The sequence below is a fragment of the Dendropsophus ebraccatus genome, chromosome 2 (genome assembly GCF_027789765.1).
Source record: "Dendropsophus ebraccatus isolate aDenEbr1 chromosome 2, aDenEbr1.pat, whole genome shotgun sequence".
Taxonomy (NCBI): Eukaryota; Metazoa; Chordata; class Amphibia; order Anura; family Hylidae; genus Dendropsophus; species Dendropsophus ebraccatus.
The window spans coordinates 181,468,717-181,491,076 of record NC_091455.1 but is presented as its reverse complement, the minus strand read 5'-3'; the positions used below and the strand labels follow the sequence as shown (position 1 = coordinate 181,491,076).

The 22,360-nt window shown below is 47.3% G+C and overlaps 1 protein-coding gene across 1 annotated transcript in view; it reads left to right on the top strand.

Annotated features, from left to right (window-relative positions):
- Positions 1 to 18,789: 18,789 nt before the first annotated feature.
- The window catches only part of WDR48 (WD repeat domain 48), a 32,074-nt gene continuing 28,503 nt past the window's right edge, over positions 18,790 to 22,360 (top strand). The window contains exon 1 of the mRNA XM_069958849.1: positions 18,790 to 18,974. Within this exon, the coding sequence (XP_069814950.1) occupies positions 18,927 to 18,974 (48 nt within the window). The 5' untranslated portion in view covers positions 18,790 to 18,926. The remainder of the gene's footprint in view (positions 18,975 to 22,360) is intronic.

Below are 22,360 nucleotides of genomic sequence, written 5' to 3'. Positions count from 1 at the left end.
GAGCCATCTCCAAACATCTCTTACTTGTCCTCTATCCTGTGGATAGGGGACAAGTAAGTTTTAAAAGCAGAACCCCTTTAAAGGGGTAAACCAGTAAAAAATATTTTTCTTTTAAATCAACTGGTTTCAGAAAGTTATATAGATTTGTAATTTACTTCTATTTAGGAAATGGTGTTTTCAGTCTGACACGGTGCTCTCTGCTGACATCTCTGTCTGAGACAGGAACTGTCCGGAGCAGTAGCAAACCTTTCCTGCTCTGGACAGTTCCTGTCTTAGACAGAGGTGGCAGCAGAGAGCACTGTGTCAGACTGAAAAGAAAACAACATTTCCTGCAGGACATACAGCAGCTGGTAAGTATGGGAAGACTTGAGATTTTCAAATAGAAATAAATTACAAATCTATATAACTTTCTGAAAACAGTTGATCTGAAAGAATAAAATCTTCGCGGGATAACCCCTTTAAGTATTACTTACATAAATGGATACCACCTTTAACAGCTCCACTAAGGACAACACTGACTGTGCAGTGGTGAAACATTTCCATATACTGTAAAATTTCAATATAAGGCTCTGTTCATACAGGACTTGACCCATCATTGGACCATTGGGGAGATTTCCAGGACTATACATCTGAAAGAAGGCTGTATAGGCATAATCTAGAATGTGCCCTCACTAAAGTATACAGTACTTCTCCACTTCATTCATCTCCGTAGAATAGCAAAGTAAAAAAAAATGTCAAAATATACGGACACCACGTGAATTCAGTGCTCTCTGCTTCCACCTTTGTCCATGTCAGGAACTGTCCAAAGAAGGAGAGGTTTTCTATGGGGATTTGCTTCTACTCTGGACTGGTGGCAGCAGAGAGCGCTGTGTCAGTCTGGAAAGAATACACTGCTTCCTGCAGGGCATCCAGCAGCTGATAAGTATTGGAATACTTGAGATTCTTAAATAAAAGTAATCTGTATACCTTTCTGACACCAGTTGATTTACAAACTTTTTTTTTTCTCTGGAGTACCCCTTTAATTATGTTCTTCATCAATCCTTAGAACAAGATCAGTTCTTATATCTTCTAAATGTGATCAGCAGACCTTGCTGCCGTCAGTCTGCCACGCTCAGGTCACTCGTCCTGACATACAATACTTATGGGAAAATAACCTGTCTTCAGTGTGAAAAGTAATATTATTATTTTTTTATTGGCATAAGATGAAGGGGATAACACTGTATCCCTGGCGGAGCGCTATAATAAGTAATGTACACGGCACACAGAGATGTGGATAGGTGCCAGTAGCAGGTTCTTCATTTCTCACTATATCACATCATAACAGCCGGTAAGCTTTCCACGTACGTCACTCTCCGCTCCTCGATAAATGACTTCCTAGCGCTCCAAGGAGACAATATTACTTGGTGCACAAATGAACGTTAATTACAATACAAAGCAGTGAAATAGAATAGACTGCTCCTAGGTAACACAATAATACCGCCAACCCGTACGACAATGTAATCAACCATATGGCCATTGTCAGAACATTTATTTATAGCAAAAAAATATATATATATAAAAAATCCTATAGAGAATTTCACTGGTCTGCTAATTATATGGAAATGATTGGGTGAGTCATAGAGGAAGGATCGCTTAGGAATAAATGCTTTACGGCTATGAATAAAAAAAAAAATATATGAAGGTCTGTCAGTCTGCGAGAACAAGAAAATAAGTAGTTCCCAGCCAATAATTGCATATGGAAAGTATTGCCGCGTGGAGTCTCTATATCAATCACTACGCCAATCCGCATACGCCCTACCTCTCTATTCACTCCCTTCCTGCCTTTAGCTGGAGACTGCGTTGCGGTTGCTTAGCAACAGCATTCACGTAGACATGGCTGCTCCGATGATGGAGACCCATGCTGCTAAAGTGCTGTGCTTTTGTGGACTGATATTATAGTGTGCGTAGACTGTGCACTATAACAGCAAGCCTGGAAGCTTGTAGTCCCTTACGTTGGATTACACAGAAATGTAATTTACATTGAAAGATACTTTGCTAACTTTTTCCGATTCTTTGTTCCAGCATACCCATCACCATAAAAAAGTGCATCTGGGAGATTGGGAGAGAGGTGTTGGTTCAGTCAACGGCTGTTAACCCCTTTATGACAGGGCCCAAATGGCTGCGCAGATTTTCATTTTTGCAGCTTCATTTTTTCCTCTTCGCCTTCTAGGGCTCTGTTCACTTGGAGAAAAACTGGCCAGTCTCCGTGTCATAATGACAGTCTATGGGAGGCTCGCGTGCCTCCTCTCTCTACGCTGAAGAGGAGGCACGCGAGCCTCCCATAGACTGTCATTATGACATGGAGGCTGGCGGGATTCCACGGCGGAGAACTCCTCAGCGGAATTCCTCCAGTTTTACTCTGTGTGAACGGAGCCTTGGGTCGGGTTCACACGCTGTATGACACCGGCCGTTGTGTGACCCGGCCGGTACTGCAGTACCGGCTGGATGAACTTCATTTATGTTGAATTGGGATGTTGGTGCATCCGTGTATGCCTGCATCCCAATTCACCATAGCACACAATGGGAAGTGCGGCTGAAGCTGCACTTTCCATTGTGTGAACTGACATGTCTGTGTGGCCGCACAAAAATGACATGTCAGTTTTCCGTGCGGCCGCTTGCAATCCTGTCCAGAGCATATAAAATGTGTATACACTCCGGCACGGTTTCCATTAATTTTCAATGCAAAGTATCTTTTGAATTAATCACGGTCGTTGTTGCAAATTGTAAAATGGGTGTGATACATTAAAAAAATATGTTGTTTTAACTTAGCCTAAAAGCTATAGTGCCTTTATTTTCCCATTTACAGGCCCATGTTAGGGCTTGTATGACGGAACCCCCAAAATATTATTTATGGGGTGAAATTGGAAAAAATTGGGTAAAAATGCAGTTTTGTAACTTTTGGGGGGTTCCTGTGTCTACTTAATATTCTTAATGGTAAATTCTCATGTTATCCTTATTTTATATATTATATTTTAAACTTTTTTTGTAAATAATTATTAGTGAAATGGCCCTATTTTTTCACCTACAGGGCTGTATGGGGTTTAGTTTTTGTGCCATGATCTCTAGTCTTTATTACTATCATATTTGTAACCGTATAAAGAAAATGCGTGTGCTCAGCCGTGTGCTGTATGGAGAATAACTGAGTAGGTAACGAGTGCACTACCTGGTTTGCACCTATACACCAGTGAAATGATAAAGTAGAGTAAAAATGATAGAAACTTCCTCAGCTGTGTACAACATGAATTTTTCTATTTGGGTTTTATTTGAAAAACATTTTTTAAAAATGTATTTTTCAATATTTTTTTTTTATGTCTCTTTAAGAATGAAAAAAATTAAATTAAAAAATAAGATCAACATATAATAAGATCACGACAATAGATTTATTACATAGAACTATATATATGGAGCAATCATAGTTCATGAATTCAGCTTTGGTCACAATATATATGGCAATGTATCCATCCAGTTTTTAACAACTGCCACAATATCATATATTGAAGAGTACCAAAAGAGAAGCTTGGAAACATAAACGCAAGCCGAGAAGCATATTCACGCATATTGACGGCCCAGCAGTGCCCAGAACTGAAAATTGCGGATACAAAGTATAGATACATTGCGATATATATTGTGACCAAAACTGAATTCATGGACTATGATTGCTCCATATATATAGTTCTATGAAATAAATCTATTGTCGTGATTTTATTATAAGTTGATTTAATTTTTCATTTACTTTTAATTTTTTCATTCTTAAAAAAACATAAAAATATATATTAAAAATTACATGTTATTATTATTTTTTAATAAAACCCAAATAGAAAAATTTATGTTTTACACATTTGAGGAAGTTTCTTGAGCGCCTACCATTTTTACTTTACACTATCGTATTTGTGTTGAGCAGATGTTTTGATCACTTTTTTTTTTTTTTTTTTTAAGTATAATGGAACATAAAACCAGCAATCCTAGCATATTTTCCCACTTTTTATGCCATTCCTTGAACAGGAACACTACTGTTATATTTTAATAGATTAGACAATTAAGCACGCTATGGTATATAATATGTTAATGTATCTAATGATTTTTTATTTTTAATGTTTTATTTGTTAGTGGGAAGGGTGTAATTTAAACTTTTATTGGGGCAGAGGCTTTGCGATATTTTAAAAAACTTTTAAAGAGACCCCTGGCAGTCCAGGAAAGTGATCGGGACTCCTGCAACCACACTGCGGGGGTCCCGATCGGTGAGTGACAGGAGCAGCTCCTGTCACTTCACTAAAATGCTGCAACGTTTAAGAGGTTAATGACAGGCCTCAGCGCAGTCACTGCAGTCTGTCATTATCAGTGAGGCTGATAGCTGATCTTGCGATGCCCTGGCCCCTGGGGGCCACTTCCGCAGTGCTGGTGTTATGAGCGGGCAATGACCGGGGCAGCTGCAGGGGTTATACTTGTCACGGTATAGGCCTGAGGGCAGCACAGCTGTAGGGCCGGTCTGTGAAATCTGCGGGTGATGATGGGCATGCGATTCTTCGCTGCACTTAGTCAGGGCACCAGTTAGTGGACACCAATGCCAGGGTTCAGTAACAGCGGTTTTATTATAGATGAGGTAACTAGTAGCAACAGTTCTGTCCGGATGCAACCGGGTATATAGCAGGCTTTGGCAAATAAAGCAGGAGTGGTGCTGCATAGGCTGTGAGAATACGTGCCGGATGATGGGAGTAGGAGTATGAGAGAAATAGCGTTGCTGGGTGGATTAACTTGAGAATAATACTTGCTGTGAATCCTTGTAGCGATGATGAGAGATAACGGAATGATACCCAGATGAGAGAGAAGACTCCGGACACTTGAGCAGGCAGATACAGCCGAAGACTTGAATATAGCAGAGCACCTGATCCACACTTCTAGTGGTGAAGTGGGAGCTGCAGAGAAGAAGCCCAACTCCTCTGAGGCAGGAGAGGGACGACACACATCCTTCTTGCTTGGAAGCAGGGGGAAGACTCACTTGTTAGGAGAAAGTGGGAGGTCACATGGTTGCTCCTGGCCAGAGCTAGTCGGCCATTGGAGGAACCATGGTTACAGGTCACGTGATCAACAGCCTTGCATACCAATGTACAATGCAATAATACACAGGAATACATGAGAATACACATGAGAATGCACATTACCAGAGAATACTAGGGGAAAACCAGCAGCAGTTGCAGTGCAAACACTTACCACAACAGGCATTGACACAGCAACAGAAATGGCCATAATAGGAGTAGTAGTCTGCATGTTCTGGGACACTGCATACCTCCCTAGCAAATTTGAGCCGACCTCGGCGAATCTAGAAGGCAGCAAACATGAATAGACTGGACAATCAAACAACAGGAATGAATGATGAGAGTGAGTGTGATGAGGTGTGTGTTTCCCACGCCCAAGGCACAGGTGAGAAGAGAGAGAGAATGAGAAACCCTAGTGGCAGGACTTCACCTAGGGGTGCCTAACGTACTCTGGCGACCAAGTAGCTAGTGCGTGAACCATCTGACGTGTAAGCCAGGACAACTTAACTGCTGGCGGGTGACCCTCAATATTCCAGCCAGTTAGACAGTAGGTTTTCTGTTAAATGTGTTACCCTACTGGAAAAGAGAACTGTGAAGACCTGTGTACTACCTTGGTGTGTCTGAATAGTGTCTTGGATACCTGGAAGAGAAAGAACAAAATAATAAAAGCAAACATACATGGGGAGCTCCCTTTCATACCACTCAATCACACACACAAGCACTCCACAGGCCAAACACACGAAAAGGTATCCAAGGTGCGATATGTATGAACCAGTGTGAAGGTTAGGTATGACTATGTGTGATAACTACTGTGTTGGGACAAGACAGAGGCGAACAAATACTGGAAACAAAAAGGAAGGGAAACACAACAGACAACAAATACTGCGAGGTCTTGAAGAGAACTGGCTCACATGAATCTGAATGAAACCTGAGAGAAATCTGAATGAAAATCTGAGAAAAAATCTGCATACGAACTGGCTCAACTAAATCTTTCCAGCTATAGATATGATAATAATACACAATACTGAGACTGGATGAGAAAATACACTCCTACATAATCTGGACTTTCTCTGAGGTATATGTAAACTGACTTCTCTTACTCAGAGGAGGAGCTATCTGACTTAGACACTGAAAAAAAATATACTGTTTTACAAAAGAGGCACTCTACTCTGAGGCTATATAAGTAACCTTGTGCTTGCTCAGAGGAGGAAATACAAATGGCTCTGATAACACTGGAATGCAATAGTACAATAAGTGCAATAATACCCTGTGTGGAACACACAATCACAGGAAAGTGCATTAGGAAGGAATGGATTAAGTGTCTCTGTTAGGTAGAGTCTCTTTTAGGCAATTAGACATCGTCCATGTAAAAGGCTCTGGGACAGGCACTAGAGAACCTTTTGTTATTGTAAGTGTCCATCAGCTCATGGCTGGTTAGTACAGGGAACTTGGTCAGGAGGACCAGGCACAAACCTTAAACGTTGCAGGAACTGGAACAAAACAGTTAGAGAACAAAAACAGTTTAAGGGCTCTGGTCTCTGTAAGGATACTTAGCAGAAATGTCCTAGAGGACCCTGAGTAGGCTTCTTCTTTTTCTTCTTCCACGGATAGCGATAGCGTGAAGGGCCTGGAGCAGAAGCATCACTGGATGCCGTAGTGACTACAATGCTGGGCGTCACCATGGTGATAGGAGAGATGATGGGGGCCACATGATAGGTGACGGTCGAGGTAGAAGAGGCAGCCTTAGCCAAAGCAGTGGGGGCAGTAGAGGGGACTGCGGTAGTAGACGGGCCCGCTGTAGTGGAAGCTGCAGGAGTAGCGCTAGGCATAGTGGTGGCAGCTGTAGTGGCAGGCGACAGGGCAGCGAGGGCCTGCTGAATGTCCTCGATCAGCTGCATAATCTTAGGCCCCGGCCCGAGCATCCATTGCGGCAGGGGCGGCGAATCACGCCCTGGAGGTTGCTACAGACCCGGGGATATGAAGGCCTTAGCAGAGTTCTCCCCTTTAGGGCCAGGGACTGAGGACAACAGAGTCGGTCCACTTACAATCTGTTCGCTGTCCGGTGATGAGGACCCTCCGGTACAAGAAGCGAGGTCAGCGGTGCTGGAGTGACCGGGTCCCGGAGAAATGCTGGTCTCAGGTATGGGCCCCTCATTCTGATCAGCAGAGGCCAGGATGAAGGCCCGGCGAAGACTTCCGTCGTCCGACGGGGCAGCGACCCAGCTGGTGTCGCTGTAGGATGGGAGCGGTGCTAGCAGGCAGGCAGGATTGCTCTCCGGCAGCTCCGGCATCACTGGTGCTGCGGCTGCAGGCAAACGTTTCTCGGGGGCCGCCATCTTGTCACGCTCTGGCCGGAACTTGTAGCAGGAAGGGGAGGAGCGCCAGGCTGGAGGATCAGGTTCCAGAATCTGCCCAGCAACAGTGACGTCATCCGGCCCAGGCAGCCAACCAGGAGCAATCAATGGAAAGTCTATGGCGCCGGGCGATTCCCGCACTTTGGCAGCATGGCTGTTAACCCCCTCCTCACCGGGGTATGGCGCAGCTAGAAATTGAAGAAGACGGCGGCCATCTTGTGTACTGTTTAGGGCCCGAAACACTTCAATCACCCCCATAGTAATCGGCAAAGTCTCTGGGGGGCAACAGTACAGTTCTAGGGACACTGACAGTTGGCACAACACAGTCTGTATCCTGTTCGTGACGCCAAAAATGCGATGCCCTGGCCCCTGGGGGTTACTTCCGCAGTGCTGGTGTTATGAGCGGGCAATGACCGGGGCAGCTGCAGGGGTTATACTTGTCACGGTATAGCCCTGAGGGCGGCACAGCTGTAGAGCCGGTCTGTGAAATCTGCGGGTGATGATGGGCATGCGATTCTTCGCTGCACTTAGTCAGGGCACCAGTTAGTGGACACCAATGCCAGGGTTCAGTAACAGCGGTTTTATTATAGATGAGGTAACTAGTAGCAACAGTTCTGTCCGGATGCAACCGGGTATATAGCAGGCTTTGGCAAATAAAGCAGGAGTGGTGCTGCATAGGCTGTGAAAATACGTGCCGGATGATGGGAGTAGGAGTATGAGAGAAATAGCGTTGCTGGGTGGATTAACTTGAGAATAATACTTGCTGTGAATCCTTGTAGCGATGATGAGAGATAACGGAATGACACCCAGATGAGAGAGAAGACTCCGGACACTTGAACAGGCAGATACAGACGAAGATATGAATATAGCAGAGCACCTGATCCACACTTCTAGTGGTGAAGTGGGAGCTGCAGAGAAGAAGCCCAACTCCTCTGAGGCAGGAGAGGGACGACACACATCCTCCTTGCTTGGAAGCAGGGGGAAGACTCACTTGTTAGGAGGAAGTGGGAGGTCACATGGTTGCTCCTGGCCAGAGCTAGTCGGCCATTGGAGGAACCATGGTTACAGGTCACGTGATCAACAGCCTTGCATACCACTGTACAATGCAATAATACACAGGAATACATGAGAATACACATGAGAATGCACATTACCAGAGAATACTAGGGGAAAACCAGCAGAAGTTGCAGTGCAAACACTTACCACAACAGGCATTGACACAGCAAGAGAAATGGCCATAATAGGAGTAGTAGTCTGCATGTTCTGGGACACTGCAATCTCGCTTTATAGCTCTGTGCCGTATGGGTATGGCATGGATCGTCTGCTGACAGGCACCTGTGCCATACCCTTATGGCATGGGTCGTCTAGGGGTTAAAGTTGTGTTGTCACGCCCATGTTGTGGTGTGCCCTAGTACCTTATAGCTGCCATGTATTGCTCTCTAATGATGTGCTCAACAGTTTCTGGTGGGGCCACATTTAAAAAAAACTCTTTAATCCTGGCACTGGGTAACTAGGCACTGCTGCAGCTCTACCCCAGTGCCAAGATACCGGCACCGGGAGCGACAATTAAAGAATGTTTTTTTTTTCTCCAAATTGTTGCCCCAGCGGAGACTTTCAGACAAGGTGTGGGAGAGCTGTGCATGGCAGCTAAAAGGTACTGGGGTCAGTTCACACTGCGCCAGGGAGGTAACCGATTCCCTTTAAAATGGGCTGGCCACCATTACACATTTTTTTGTTAAACTACAAAAAGTCTCATACTTAGGAAGAGTGCCGTCACTGTGGGCCCAGTCTTTAATGCTGCACTCCTATCTCGACCAGCAATTGACTGGGCAGGCTGTCACCCCAAGACAAGTCTGTCCTGGAAGTGGAGGTTGGATTGCTCAGCCAGGGACCCGAACATACTGTAGGACACCGGGGGAGAGCAGAAATGTATGAATAGGCTGTTTGTTATTTTCTTACCATGTGCAGCATTATATGAAAAGTTCTGTTTGAGCGGAAAACCCCTTTAACCACGGCTTATAAAATAAACCTGTGTTATATCTTACTGCATCCAGTTTTTATGGTAAATTTTCCAAAATTTCAGTCATCTCAATGTATACCTGTGTGCTATTAAGTAGATTTATTTGACACTATGTCTATGTAAGAAGCAGCTACTGGCACTACCACCTCCATACAGTCTGGTTCATACGTAGGAAGATAGGAGTTGTGTTTATGGTGATTATACAGCTCTGGTGGTGCTCACTTTGCGAGTCGCAGTATAGCATGTGTATAATCGTCAGAAAAAGCGTGGAAATGCGAAACAGCTGTCCTGCTAAGGGTGCTGTGTCCTCTCTGCTGCCCGCTTTTTAACATGCAATGAATTTCATACAATAAAGATTACAGCACGTTTGCTGTTGCTGTGTTTTGTTGGTCTATTTTTCATTGCCCCTGTTAGCCTGAATCCTACTCCACACTGACGAGGGGCAACTACCCCAAAACGATCGTCTGTGGATGGATGCCTGCCTTGGTAAACCCTTGTCATGTCGTAATGCTCGCCACAGAGTTAGGCTTTGACGTAAAAGGGGCCACCCTGGTATTTCCCTATTTATGTTCCAATACTCACAACCGAGTGGGACTTAAGGGGCTACGTATCAGGGTGGTTTGGTGATCTTCCACTGGGAGGCACCCCCTTGGCAATAGGCTTCCCTCCCCTGGAGAGATATCTGGCTATTCCCATGTTTTGAGACTCGTAACTGAGACTCCACGGACCCTTCTTTTGCATATTTAAATTTAGGGGGCAATGCATCAGTGGAGTACTCCACTTGATGTTTTTGTCGCTGGTCTCCCTGAGCTCAGCGATTGCTGTTTTGTTGGTGAGTGCCCTGGCATACTTCTTTATTTGACACTTTAATACTATGTTATGGTGGGTATGTTTGCCCTGTGGGACTCGCTTGGCATTTCTGCTGTGTCCACCTGGTTGCTGCACCATTATTACAGACAAGTTACAGTTCAGTGGAGCTAATTCTCTCTTTAATAATTCATTTGTCTACAACCTCACACATCGCACTCAGCTTCCATTAATCTTCTGTCCTCTCCTAACCCCGTGTCCCGCTAAATCAGCGCTACATGCCTATCCTATGGCAGCTTTTTTACTCTTGTCAACTTCCCTCATTTTCACCTATCAAACAAAATCTGAAGCCCTGCGCTACTAGTAATCTAATGGGAAAACCCAGGTAGCCATACCTCAAAGTATTACAATATTCTTATTTCAAAGCCTTCCTCCCATAAAAGTGGCCCTGTTAACTCAATTTAGGCAACATCAAAGGAATTGCTGCAACCCTCACAGAATATGAGAAGTTGCATATGGAAAGTTTGTCTTTTGTTAAAGAACCATCTTACAGTTAAGATCTTGGAGTGATCTTAACACAGGGATGGGGAACCTTTGGCCCCGTAGTTGGATGTGTCAGCATAGTGAGATCTAGAGTAAGTGGGGGGGGGACAATGGGGAGCCAGTGAAGGGGTTGGCAGAGGGGAAAGAGATGAGATGGGGTGAAGGGAAAGGTGGATTAGTCGGGCAGCAGAGTTTAGAATAGACTGGAGAAGAGCAAGGGTGTTAGATGGAAGGCCAGATGTTTGCCAGGATGTTTTAGTAGTCCAAGCAGGAGATAATGAGTTCATGTACCAGCAGTTCAGTCAGGGTTAGGAAAAGAGCAGATTCGGGAAATGTTTTTGAGGTGAAGGCGGCAGGAGGTGGTCAGGGCCTGAATGTGCGGTTTAAAAGAAAAGGTAGAGTCAAAGGTGACTCCGAGGATGCGGATTAGGGGGACGGGGGACAGAGTGCAGCCATTGATTGTGATTGAGAGATTAGATGGAGGAGTGAAGCGAGATGGGGGAAGTTCTGTTTTGCTGATGTTGAGTTTTAGAAAGAAGGAGAAGAAAGAAGATATATTGGATAGACACTCTTACATCCTGAATAGAAAAGAGGTGACATCCAGACCAGAGAGGTAGATTTCAGTGTCATCGGCATAGAGGTGATAACATACCTCCCAACTGTCCAGGATTCCGCGGCACAGTGCCGTTTTCGGGGTGGTGTCCCGCTGTCCCGGTACGGCCCCCAGTGTCCCGCATTATATGTGGCCCCACCGAAAAAAAACAATAAACCAGTAACTCACCTGGCCGCCGGTCCCAGAAGCTCCTCTCCCGGCAGAGCGTGCACTCCCGTCATCCTCCAGGCGGGCAGCGGGGTACAGAGACAATGACTGTGCCGGAAGTGACCTGCAGCCTCTTTCATGAATTACTTCCGGCACAGTCAGTGTCTGTATACCCCGCTGCCCGCCCCGGAGGATGACGGGAGTGCGCGCTCTGCCGGGAGAGGAGCTGCTGGGGCCGGCGGACAGGTGAGTTACTGGTTTATTGTTTTTTTCGGTGAGGCCACACAAATGGGAGGATTGGCTACTATGTGGGGCGCTATATGGGGGATTGGCTACTATGTGGGGCGCTATATGGGGGATTGGCTACTATGTGGGGCACTATATGGGGGCATTGACTACTATGTGGGGCACTATATGGGGATTGGCTACTATTTGGGGCACTATATGGGGGCATTGGCTACTATGTGGGGCACTATATGGGGATTGGCTACTATGTGGGGCACTATATGGGGATTGGCTACTATGTGGGGCACTATATGGGGATTGGCTACTATGTGGGGCACTATATGGAGGGATTGGCTACTATGTGGGGCACTATATGGGGGGATTGGCTACTATGTGGGGCACTATATGGGGGGATTGGATACTATGTGGGCACTATATGGGGGGATTGGATACTATGTGGGCACTATATGGGGGGATTGGCTACTATATGGGGGGATTGGCTACTATGTGGGCACTATATGGGGGATTGGATAATATGTGGGGCACTATATGGGGGTATTGGCTACTATGTGGGTACTATATGGGGGATTGGCTACTATATGGGGGGATTGGCTACTATGTGGGCACTATATGGGGGATTGGATAATATGTGGGGCACTATATGGGGGCATTGGCTACTATATGGGGGGATTGGCTACTATGTGGGCACTATATGGGGGATTGGATACTATGTGGGGCACTATATGGGGGGATTGGCTACTATGTGGGGCACTATATGGGGGGATTGGATACTATGTGGGCACTATATGGGGGGATTGGCTACTATGTGGGCACTATATGGGGGATTGGATAATATGTGGGGCACTATATGGGGGCATTGGCTACTATATGGGGGGATTGGCTACTATGTGGGCACTATATGGGGGATTGGATAATATGTGGGGCACTATATGGGGGGATTGGCTACTATGTGGGCACTATATGGGGGATTGGCTACTATGTGGGGCACTATATGGGGGCATTGGCTACTATGTGGGGCACTATATTGGGGGATTGGCTACTATGTGGGGCACTATATGGGGGATTGGATACTATGTGGGGCATATATGGGGGCATTGGCTACTATGTGGGCACTATATGGGGGCTTGGCTACTATGTGGGGAATATATGGGGCATTGGCTACTATGTGGGGCACTCTATAGGGGATTGGCTACTATGTGGGGCACTATATGGGGATTGGCTACTATGGGGGGGCACTATATGGGGATTGGCTACTATGTGGGACACTATATGGGGGCATCGGCTACTATGTGGGGCACTATATGGGGGCATTGGCTACTATGTGGGGCACTATATGGGGCATTGGATACTATGTGGGGCACTATATGGGGGCATTGGCTACTATGTGGGGCATATATGGGGGGATTGGCTACTATGTGGGGCACTATATGGGGGCATTGAATACTATGTGGGGCACTATATGGGGGGATTGGCTACTATGTGGGGCACTATATGGAGGCATTGGCTACTATGTGGGGCACTATATGGGGGATTGGCTACTATGTGGGCCAGGGCCGGCCTTAGGGGTGTGCGAGCAGTGCGGCCGCACAGGGCGCTGTGCACTCCCGGCAGGAAGGGGGCGCCACCTGCATCCCCCTGAGGCCATATATCCGTCCCCTGCCTCAGCACAGCAGCCGAGGAAGCTCTTCTCCCCGGACATGTGACTGCAGCCTGGCCCCCCCATCCCCCGCCCCCCACAGTGTCTCCCAGCTCACAGAGGCCCATAACCCCGCCCCCTCCCCCGACGGAGACATCAGCAGTGTGATCCTCGGCTCTACCTGCTTCTCCTCATGGGCAGAGACATCCTCCACTACTGCAGTGTGACTGTGAGTATATCTATCTATCTCTGTCTGTGTGTGTTAGTGGAGTTTGTGTGTGCCCTGTGTGTGTTAGTGCTCTGTGTGGTAGGACAACATCTCCCAGCATGCCCCTGTGTGGTAGGACAACAACTCCCAGCATACTCCTATGTGGTTCTGTGTGGTAGGACAACATCTCCCAGCATACTCCTATGTGGCTCTGTGTGGTAGGACAACAACTCCCAGCATACTCCTATGTGGCTCTGTGTGGTAGGACAACAACTCCCAGCATACTCCTATGTGGCTCTGTGTGGTAGGACAACAACTCCCAGCATACTCCTATGTGGCTCTGTGTGGTAGGACAACAACTCCCAGCATACTCCTATGTGGCTCTGTGTGGTAGGACAACAACTCCCAGCATACTCCTATGTGGCTCTGTGTGGTAGGACAACAACTCCCAGCATACTCCTATGTGGCTCTGTGTGGTAGGACAACAACTCCCAGCATACACCTATGTGGCTCTGTGTAGTAGGACAACAACTCCCAGCATACACCTATGTGGCTCTGTGTGGTGGGACAACAACTCCCAGCATACTCCTGTGTGGCTCTGTGTGGTAGGACAACAACTCCCAGCATACTCCTATGTAGTGATGTCACGATACCAGAATTTTGAGTTCGATACCGATACTAACTTTTTTATTTCGATACTCAATACCAGTTCGATACTTAGTAAAGTATAAAAAAACAAAACAAAATACAGTGGTAGAAATATAATACCCCTGCACTATTACAGTGATACCAATTTTTGGACTATTTTTATTTTATTGTGTTAAAAATAAAGTTAGTGATATCTGTCTAAGACAGCTCTGCTGCATCAGCTATCACGAAGACAGCTCTGCTGCATCAGCTATCACTAAGACAGCTCTGCTACATCCGATATCACTAAGACAGCTCTGCTACATCAGCTATCATTAAGACAGCTCTGCTACATCAGCTATCACTAAGACAGCTCTGCTACATCAGCTATCACTAAGACAGCTCTGCTGCATCAGCTATCACTAAGAGCTCTGCTACATCAGCTATCACTAAGACAGCTCTGCTACATCAGATAACACTAAGACAGCTCTGCTACATCAGATAACACTAAGACAGCTCTGCTACATCAGATAACACTAAGACAGCTCTGCTGCATCAGATAACACTAAGACAGCTCTGCTGCATCAGCTATCACTAAAGCAGCTCTGCTGCATCAGATAACACTAAGACAGCTCTGCTACATCAGATAACACTAAGACAGCTCTGCTGCATCAGATAACACTAAGACAGCTCTGCTGCATCAGATAACACTAAGACAGCTCTGCTACATCAGATAACACTAAGACAGCTCTGCTGCATCAGATAACACTAAGACAGCTCTGCTGCATCAGCTATCACTAAAGCAGCTCTGCTGCATCAGATAACACTAAGACAGCTCTGCTACATCAGATAACACTAAGACAGCTCTGCTGCATCAGATAACACTAAGACAGCTCTGCTGCATCAGATAACACTAAGACAGCTCTGCTGCATCAGCTATCACTAAGACAGCTCTGCTGCATCAGATAACACTAAGACAGCTCTGCTACATCAGATAACACTAAGACAGCTCTGCTGCATCAGATAACACTAAGACAGCTCTGCTGCATCAGCTATCACTAAGACAGCTCTGCTGCATCAGATAACACTAAGACAGCTCTGCTACATCAGATAACACTAAGACAGCTCTGCTACATCAGATAACACTAAGACAGCTCTGCTGCATCAGATAACACTAAGACAGCTCTGCTGCATCAGATAACACTAAGACAGCTTTGCTACATCAGCTATCACTAACACAGCTCTGCTACATCAGATAACACTAAGACAGCTCTGCTGCATCAGATAACACTAAGACAGCTCTGCTGCATCAGATAACACTAAGACAGCTCTGCTGCATCAGATAACACTAAGACAGCTCTGCTACATCAGATAACACTAAGACAGCTCTGCTGCATCAGATAACACTAAGACAGCTCTGCTGCATCAGATAACTCTAAGACAGCTCTGCTGCATCAGATAACACTAAGACAGCTCTGCTACATCAGATAACACTAAGACAGCTCTGCTGCATCAGATACCTTGACTGCCCACACAGCTGCTATCTGCACCAATCACCAAAATTGCTGAGGAAGAGGTCACACAGGATCGCACACAGACTATAGCTAGAGCAAGGCTGACCCCCCCCCCCCCCACCTTGTCACCCCCCACATCACTGATGTCTGCTCCTCACAGCCCCGTCCCCTCCCCCACCTGCCAGCCGGCTCTATCCTCACATGTGCTGCACATCCACCCGCCTCCTCCGTCCTCCTCTCCGGGACCTCCTGCTCTCAGTCTTCTCTCCCCAGCCGCCCAGACCTCTGTGCAGCTCCGGCTCCGCTGCATAAATCATTTCCCTGATAACAGAGTCTGGCCGAGCCGGACTCTATTGTCAGAGAGACACCGGCAGCGGGGGTCTGCTACACACAGTAGCCACCCCTGCTGCATACGGAGTGGTTAGATGCCGCTGTCAGTGTGACAGCCGCATCTACACAGTAAGTGCCGGCTATTTGAAAATGGCGCCGCTGGGAGCTGAGGGAGAGCCGCGCAGCGGAGGTGACCGCAGGGGGCAGGGAGAGGCATACAGAGAACACGGCCGGCGCTCAGATAGCCGCCGGCCGTGTTCTCTGCACTGTACTTTATGCACTGCACTATTATGCAGCGTAACATGAAGTATCGATACCAGGAAATCCTGGTATTGAATCTTTTTTTTGCCCGAAATATCGATAGTAGTATCGATATTTCGGTGCATCGTGCATCCCTACTCCTATGTGGCTCTGTGTGGTAGAACAACAACTCCCAGCATAAACCTATGTGGCTCTGTGTGGTGGGACAACAACTCCCAGCATACTCCTGTGTGGCTCTGTGTGGTAGGACAACAACTCCCAGCATACTCCTATGTGGCTCTGTGTGGTAGGACAACAACTCCCAGCATACTCCTATGTGGCTCTGTGTGGTGGGACAACAACTCCCAGCATACTCCTGTGTGGCTCTGTGTGGTAGGACAACAACTCCCAGCATGCTCCTGTGTGGTAGGACAACAACTCCCAGCATGCTCCTGTGTGGTAGGACAACAACTCCCAGCATGCCCCTGTGTGGTAGGACAACAACTCCCAGCATGCCCCTGTGTGGTAGGACAACAACTCCCAGCATGCTCCTGTGTGGCTCTGTGTGGTAGGACAACTCCCAGCATGCTCCTGTGTGGCTCTGTGTGGTAGGACAACAACTCCCAGCATGCTCCTGTGTTGCTCTGTGTGGTAGGACAACAACTCCCAGCATGCTCCTGTGCGGCTCTGGTGGGACAACAACAACTCCCAGTGGTGGGTATGTGTGGTGTGTATGTGTATATGTGACTGCATGTGTGTCTGTGTTTGCAGGATATATATACTGTGTGTCTGTGTTTGCAGGATATATATACTGTGTGTCTGTGTTTGCAGGATATATATACTGTGTGTCTGTGTTTGCAGGATATATATACTGTGTGTCTGTGTTTGCAGGATATATATACTGTGTGTCTGTATGCGTCTGTGTAGGCAGTATATACACTATGGGGAAGATTTATCAAACATGGTGTAAAGTGAAACTGGCTCAGTTGCCCCTAGCAACCAATCAGATTCCATCTTTCATTTTCCAATGAGTCTGTGAGGAATGAAAGATGGAATCTGATTGGTTGCTAGGGGCGACTGCGCCAGTTTTACTTTACACCATGTTTGATGAATCTCCCCCGTGTGTCTGTATGTGTATATGTGACTGTATCTGTCTGTGTAAGCAGTATATACAGTGTGTGTCTCCAAGAGATAGGCTTGGGATGGCCTACAATCAGCCGGGGGGGGGGGGGGGGGGGGGGGGGGGGGGGCGCCAAAAGAATATTCTGCACAGGGCGCCATCTACCCTAAGGCCGGCCCTGATGTGGGCACTATATGGGGATTGGCTACTATGTGGGCACTATATGGGGATTGGCTACTATGTGGGGCACTATATGGGGCATTGGATACTATGTGGGGCACTATATGGGGGCATTGGATACTATGTGGGGCACTATGTGGGGGATTGGATACTATGTGTGGCACTATGTGGGGGATTGGATACTATGTGGGGCACTATAATGGGGGATTGGATACTATATAGGGCATTTTTGGGGGGATTGGATACTGTATAGGGCACTATTCAGTCAGCAGCATGTGGTGACTGTAGGGGAGTGGCTATGGAGGGTTGGTATGGGGGCGTGTCTATGGAGGGTTGCTATGGGGCGTGGCTATGGAGGGTCGCTATTGGGGCGTGGCTATGGAGGGTCGCTATGGGGCGTGGCTATGGAGGGTCTCTATGTGTGCGTGGCTATGGGGACTGTGGCGCACATGTCCCTCTTTGCTCTTTGCAAAAGTTGGGAGGTATGGTGGTAATCAAAGCGGGATTCTATGATGTGTGCCAGGCCAAAAGTATAGATAGAGAAGAGAAGAGGCCCGAGGACAGAGCCTTGGGGGACACCAACAGTGAGCGGACGAGGAGAGGAGGTGGTGTAAGAATAGGAGATACTGAAACTGCGGTTGGAGAGGTAAGAAGTAATACAGGAGAGGGCCGAGACGGTGACGCAAAGGGATGATAGCGTTTGTAGGGGGAGGGAATTATCAACTGTGTCAAAGGCAGAAGATAGGTCAGGAATAAGGAGCACTGAGGACTGGCAGGAGGCTTCAGCAGTTAGCAGGTCATTATGGGAATTTTAGTTTTGCAACAGCTGGAGTGTGAAAAGTTCCCCATCCCTGTCCTTACATAACCCCAGCTTCTACAGAGAATATCAACAATCCTGCACTTTGCCCATTTCTAGACAATTTGTCAAATCAAGGCTTTATGTAACAACCAGGACAATGCTTATGTAGCCTCTTCCACCTTCATCCGTCTCTATATGTCCTAATAAGAAAAGGCCAGTAGGTGGCGCTGATAAATAAACAGCACTGTCTCTCTATGACAGGAGCCCATTAGAAAACGTCAGAGTCAGCACCGCAACAGTTAACCTGCCTCATGGGGAAGTGACGTAATAACTACTGGCGGAAGAGGCGTCTCGGGCCTCAGTTTGGGCGGAAATTGTCATTACCGTAATGAGGTCGTACGTCCCTGTCCTTCGGGTAAGGGCGGAAGTGTTAGGATTTCGGAAGTGACGACAGAGTGTCAACATGCAAGATGGCAGCTCATCACAGGCAGAACACGGCGGGGCGGAGGAAAGTTCAGGTATGACAGGTAACGGGGACGTGATCCGACTCCCGGTGGCGGATGACGAGGGGGTCCCCCCTTAAAATGGGAGGGGTTCCCTTGTTGTATGGCGGGTCTGCAGTAGTCGGGAGTAGTAGAGCTGGGGCGGGGCTGTGAGCACCCTCGTCCACACCGGGGCTGGCAAGCAGAGGGCGAGCTCTCGGGTGACCCGTCCAGTGACAGACCCGCCGCCATCATACCTAGCAGATGTGCGACTCCTGCGTAGTGTTCATGTGGAACTTTCCTATTCTGATGCAGACACCCCCGCATGACTAAAATGGTTCATCCTATTCCAGGCTTTCTTTATTCTATTTAAACCTGTCAGATGATTCCATTGGTTGGACTGGGGGGGGGGGGATGTATTAAAATAAATGGGTGCTCATTGGCGGATGGGTGACAGGGGGCTTGCTGCAGGACATGGACCCCCTTGTGTATGAAAGTGATTGTGGCTCCGCCTCCAGACCACCATGATGACGTCATAAGCATATATTAGTTATATCGCTTCCTTTAGCTCACAGGTGTCAAACTCAGGGCCCTCCAGCTGTTGCAAAACTACAACTCCCATCATGCCTGGACAGCTAAAGCTTTGGCTGTCCAGGCATGATGGGTGTTGTAGTTTTACAACAGCTGTAGTGCCTGAGTTTGACGGCCCTGCTTAGATCACCATTACAGGTGGCCCCCAACCTGTGGCCCTCCTGCTGATGCAGAACTACAGCTCCTATCATCCCCAGTTATAGGATTGCAACAGCTGAAGGTCTGCAGGAATACTGCTGTAGGACTGGCTCTAAAAAACGTCTATAACCCCTGAAATAAAAGCGATAAGCTTTCTGTGTGTATGTAGGCAACGATCGAATTATATATATTTTTTTAGCGCTGTCCATGCTGCCCTTGTCTTAACCCTTTAAGGACGGGGCCCATTTTCATTTTTGCATTTTCGGTTTTTCCTCCTTGTGTTTAAAAGGCCATAGCACTTGCATTTTTCCACCTAGAAACCCACATGAGCCCTTATTTTTTGCGCCACTAATTGTACTTTGCAATGACAGGCTGAATTTTTTCATAAAGAACACTGCGAAACCAGAAAAAAATTCAAAGTGTGGTGAAATTGAAAAAAAACAAAAACGCATTTCTTTTATTTGGGGTGATGGTGTATTTAGTCCATTCGCCCTGGGGTAAAACTGACTTGTTATGCATGTTCCTCAAGTCGTTTCGACTACAACGATATATAACATGTATAACTTTTCTTTTATCTGATGGCCTGTAAAAAATTCAAACCATTGTTAACAAATATACGTTCCTTAAAATCGCTCCATTCCCAGGCTTATAGCGCTTTTATCCTTTGGTCTATGGGGCTGTGTCAGGTGTCATTTTTTGCGCCATGATGTTTACTTTCTATCGGTACCTTGATTGCGCATATACAACTTTTTGAGGATTTGATGTGACCAAAAATACGCAAATTTGCACTTTGGATTTTTTTGCGCTTACGCCGTTTACCGTGCGAGATCAGGAATGTGATTAAACAGTTCGGGCGATTACACACGCGGCAATAGCAAACATGTTTATTTATTTACTTTTATTTAACCCCTTAACGACATCGGGCGTAAACTTACGCCCTGGCGCCATGGTACTTAGCGCATCAGGGCGTAAATTTACGCCCGATGTTTCCCCGATCGCTGCGTGTTCACACACAGCGGTCGGGGAAGATGGCCTGCTATAAATCATAGCAGGCCATCATAGCTTCTCGGCACGGGGGGTGGTTAACACCCCCCGTGCTTACGATCGCTGCTATAGGCTGATCAATTCAGATCAGCCAATAGCGGCGATCGGAACCTTTCCGGGTCATCGGTGACCCGATGACCCGGAAAAAAATGGCGGTCGGTGCTGTCCGAGGACGGCACCGACCGCCATTACTGTAAAAAGTAATGTTGATCGCCGTGCCACCGGCCCGATCGCCGTGAACGGCCGGCCGGCCTTTCACGGCGATCGGGCCGGTGGCACGGCGATCAGAGTCCCACAAAATAGTAAATACCTGCCCTGGACCCCTCAGCTAGGTAGCCGAGGGGTCCAGAGCAGGTATTTGTACATTACTCACCTGTCCCGGGCTCCTGATCGGCGTCTTCCGGGTTCGCGGCGTCCTCCGTCATTCCGTTCGGTCTTCGGGTCTTTCCGGCGGTCCTCGTCGTCTTCTTTCGGCTATTTTCGGCTCCAGCCTCGTCATTTTCCGGATTTTGCGCTCTGCTGCCCCCTAGCGGCTGATATGTATAATACACTTATCAGCAGCTACAGGGATATTCAGAATATAAAAAAAAAATTATTTTTTTTTCCCAAATTTTTTTTTTCTATTTTCCGCACCCTATCGCCGCTGAGTGTTGATCAGCATCGCACGAAAGTGCGCTGCTAATCAGCAACTCCTCCTTTTTGGCGTAGGGTGTTTTTTTTCTATATTCTACTGCCACGGTCTGCTTATAAGTGCCGCACATTGTGGCAACTCCTTTGTTGGCGTAGTTTTTTTTTTTATACTTACTGTAAAAAAACACGTAAAAAACACTACATTACACCACACTACATTGAATAAAGTTTGACACTACACCACTACATACCCCATATACTAGTCCCCATATAAAGATGGCCCCCAGGGTGTTTTCGGCGTCAGAGGGATACGTTATTATTGCCTCCGACACCAAAACAGCCAGTAAGGATGAATGGGGGGATCCTTCTTTCCTCCATTCATCCTCATCATCCAGTGACGTGTCTGGGAGTAGCGTAGCGTACGCTGCCCCCCAGACACGTCTTTTCCGCCAGTACCGTCCCAATAAGAGATGACGGCATGGTGTGAAATTCTACACACTCTGTGACAGTACCTCAGGGTACACTTACAGATTTAGGGTACGTGCAAACTGCGGAATGGCGAAGGATAACCCTTTGTGCATTCCGCAGCTGGCACCCACCGGCGGACTGATGCGGGCGCATGTCTCCACCCGTGTCATAGACTCCATTCTATGCACGGGCGGAATCCGTCGTCCATCCAAAGAATGAACACGTTGGACGGAGAGCGGAATCCGCCCGTGCATAGAATGGAGTCTATGACACGTGTGGAGACGTGCGCCTGCATCAGTCCGCCGGTGGGTGCCAGCTGTGGAATGCACGAAGGGTTATCTGTCGCGATTCCGCAGTGTGCACGTACCCTTAGAGTGTATGTAGGAAGGGACACCCGAATCCAGCCCCCAGATGCCCCCTTCCCCCCCATCCTTGGAGTTAGTGGGAAGATCGTCCGGGAACTGATCTTCCCACTGCTGGATAAAGGTCACCACCACCACCTGTACGGGGATAACTTTTATACCAGCACCCCCTCTTCCAGTCCCTCGCTG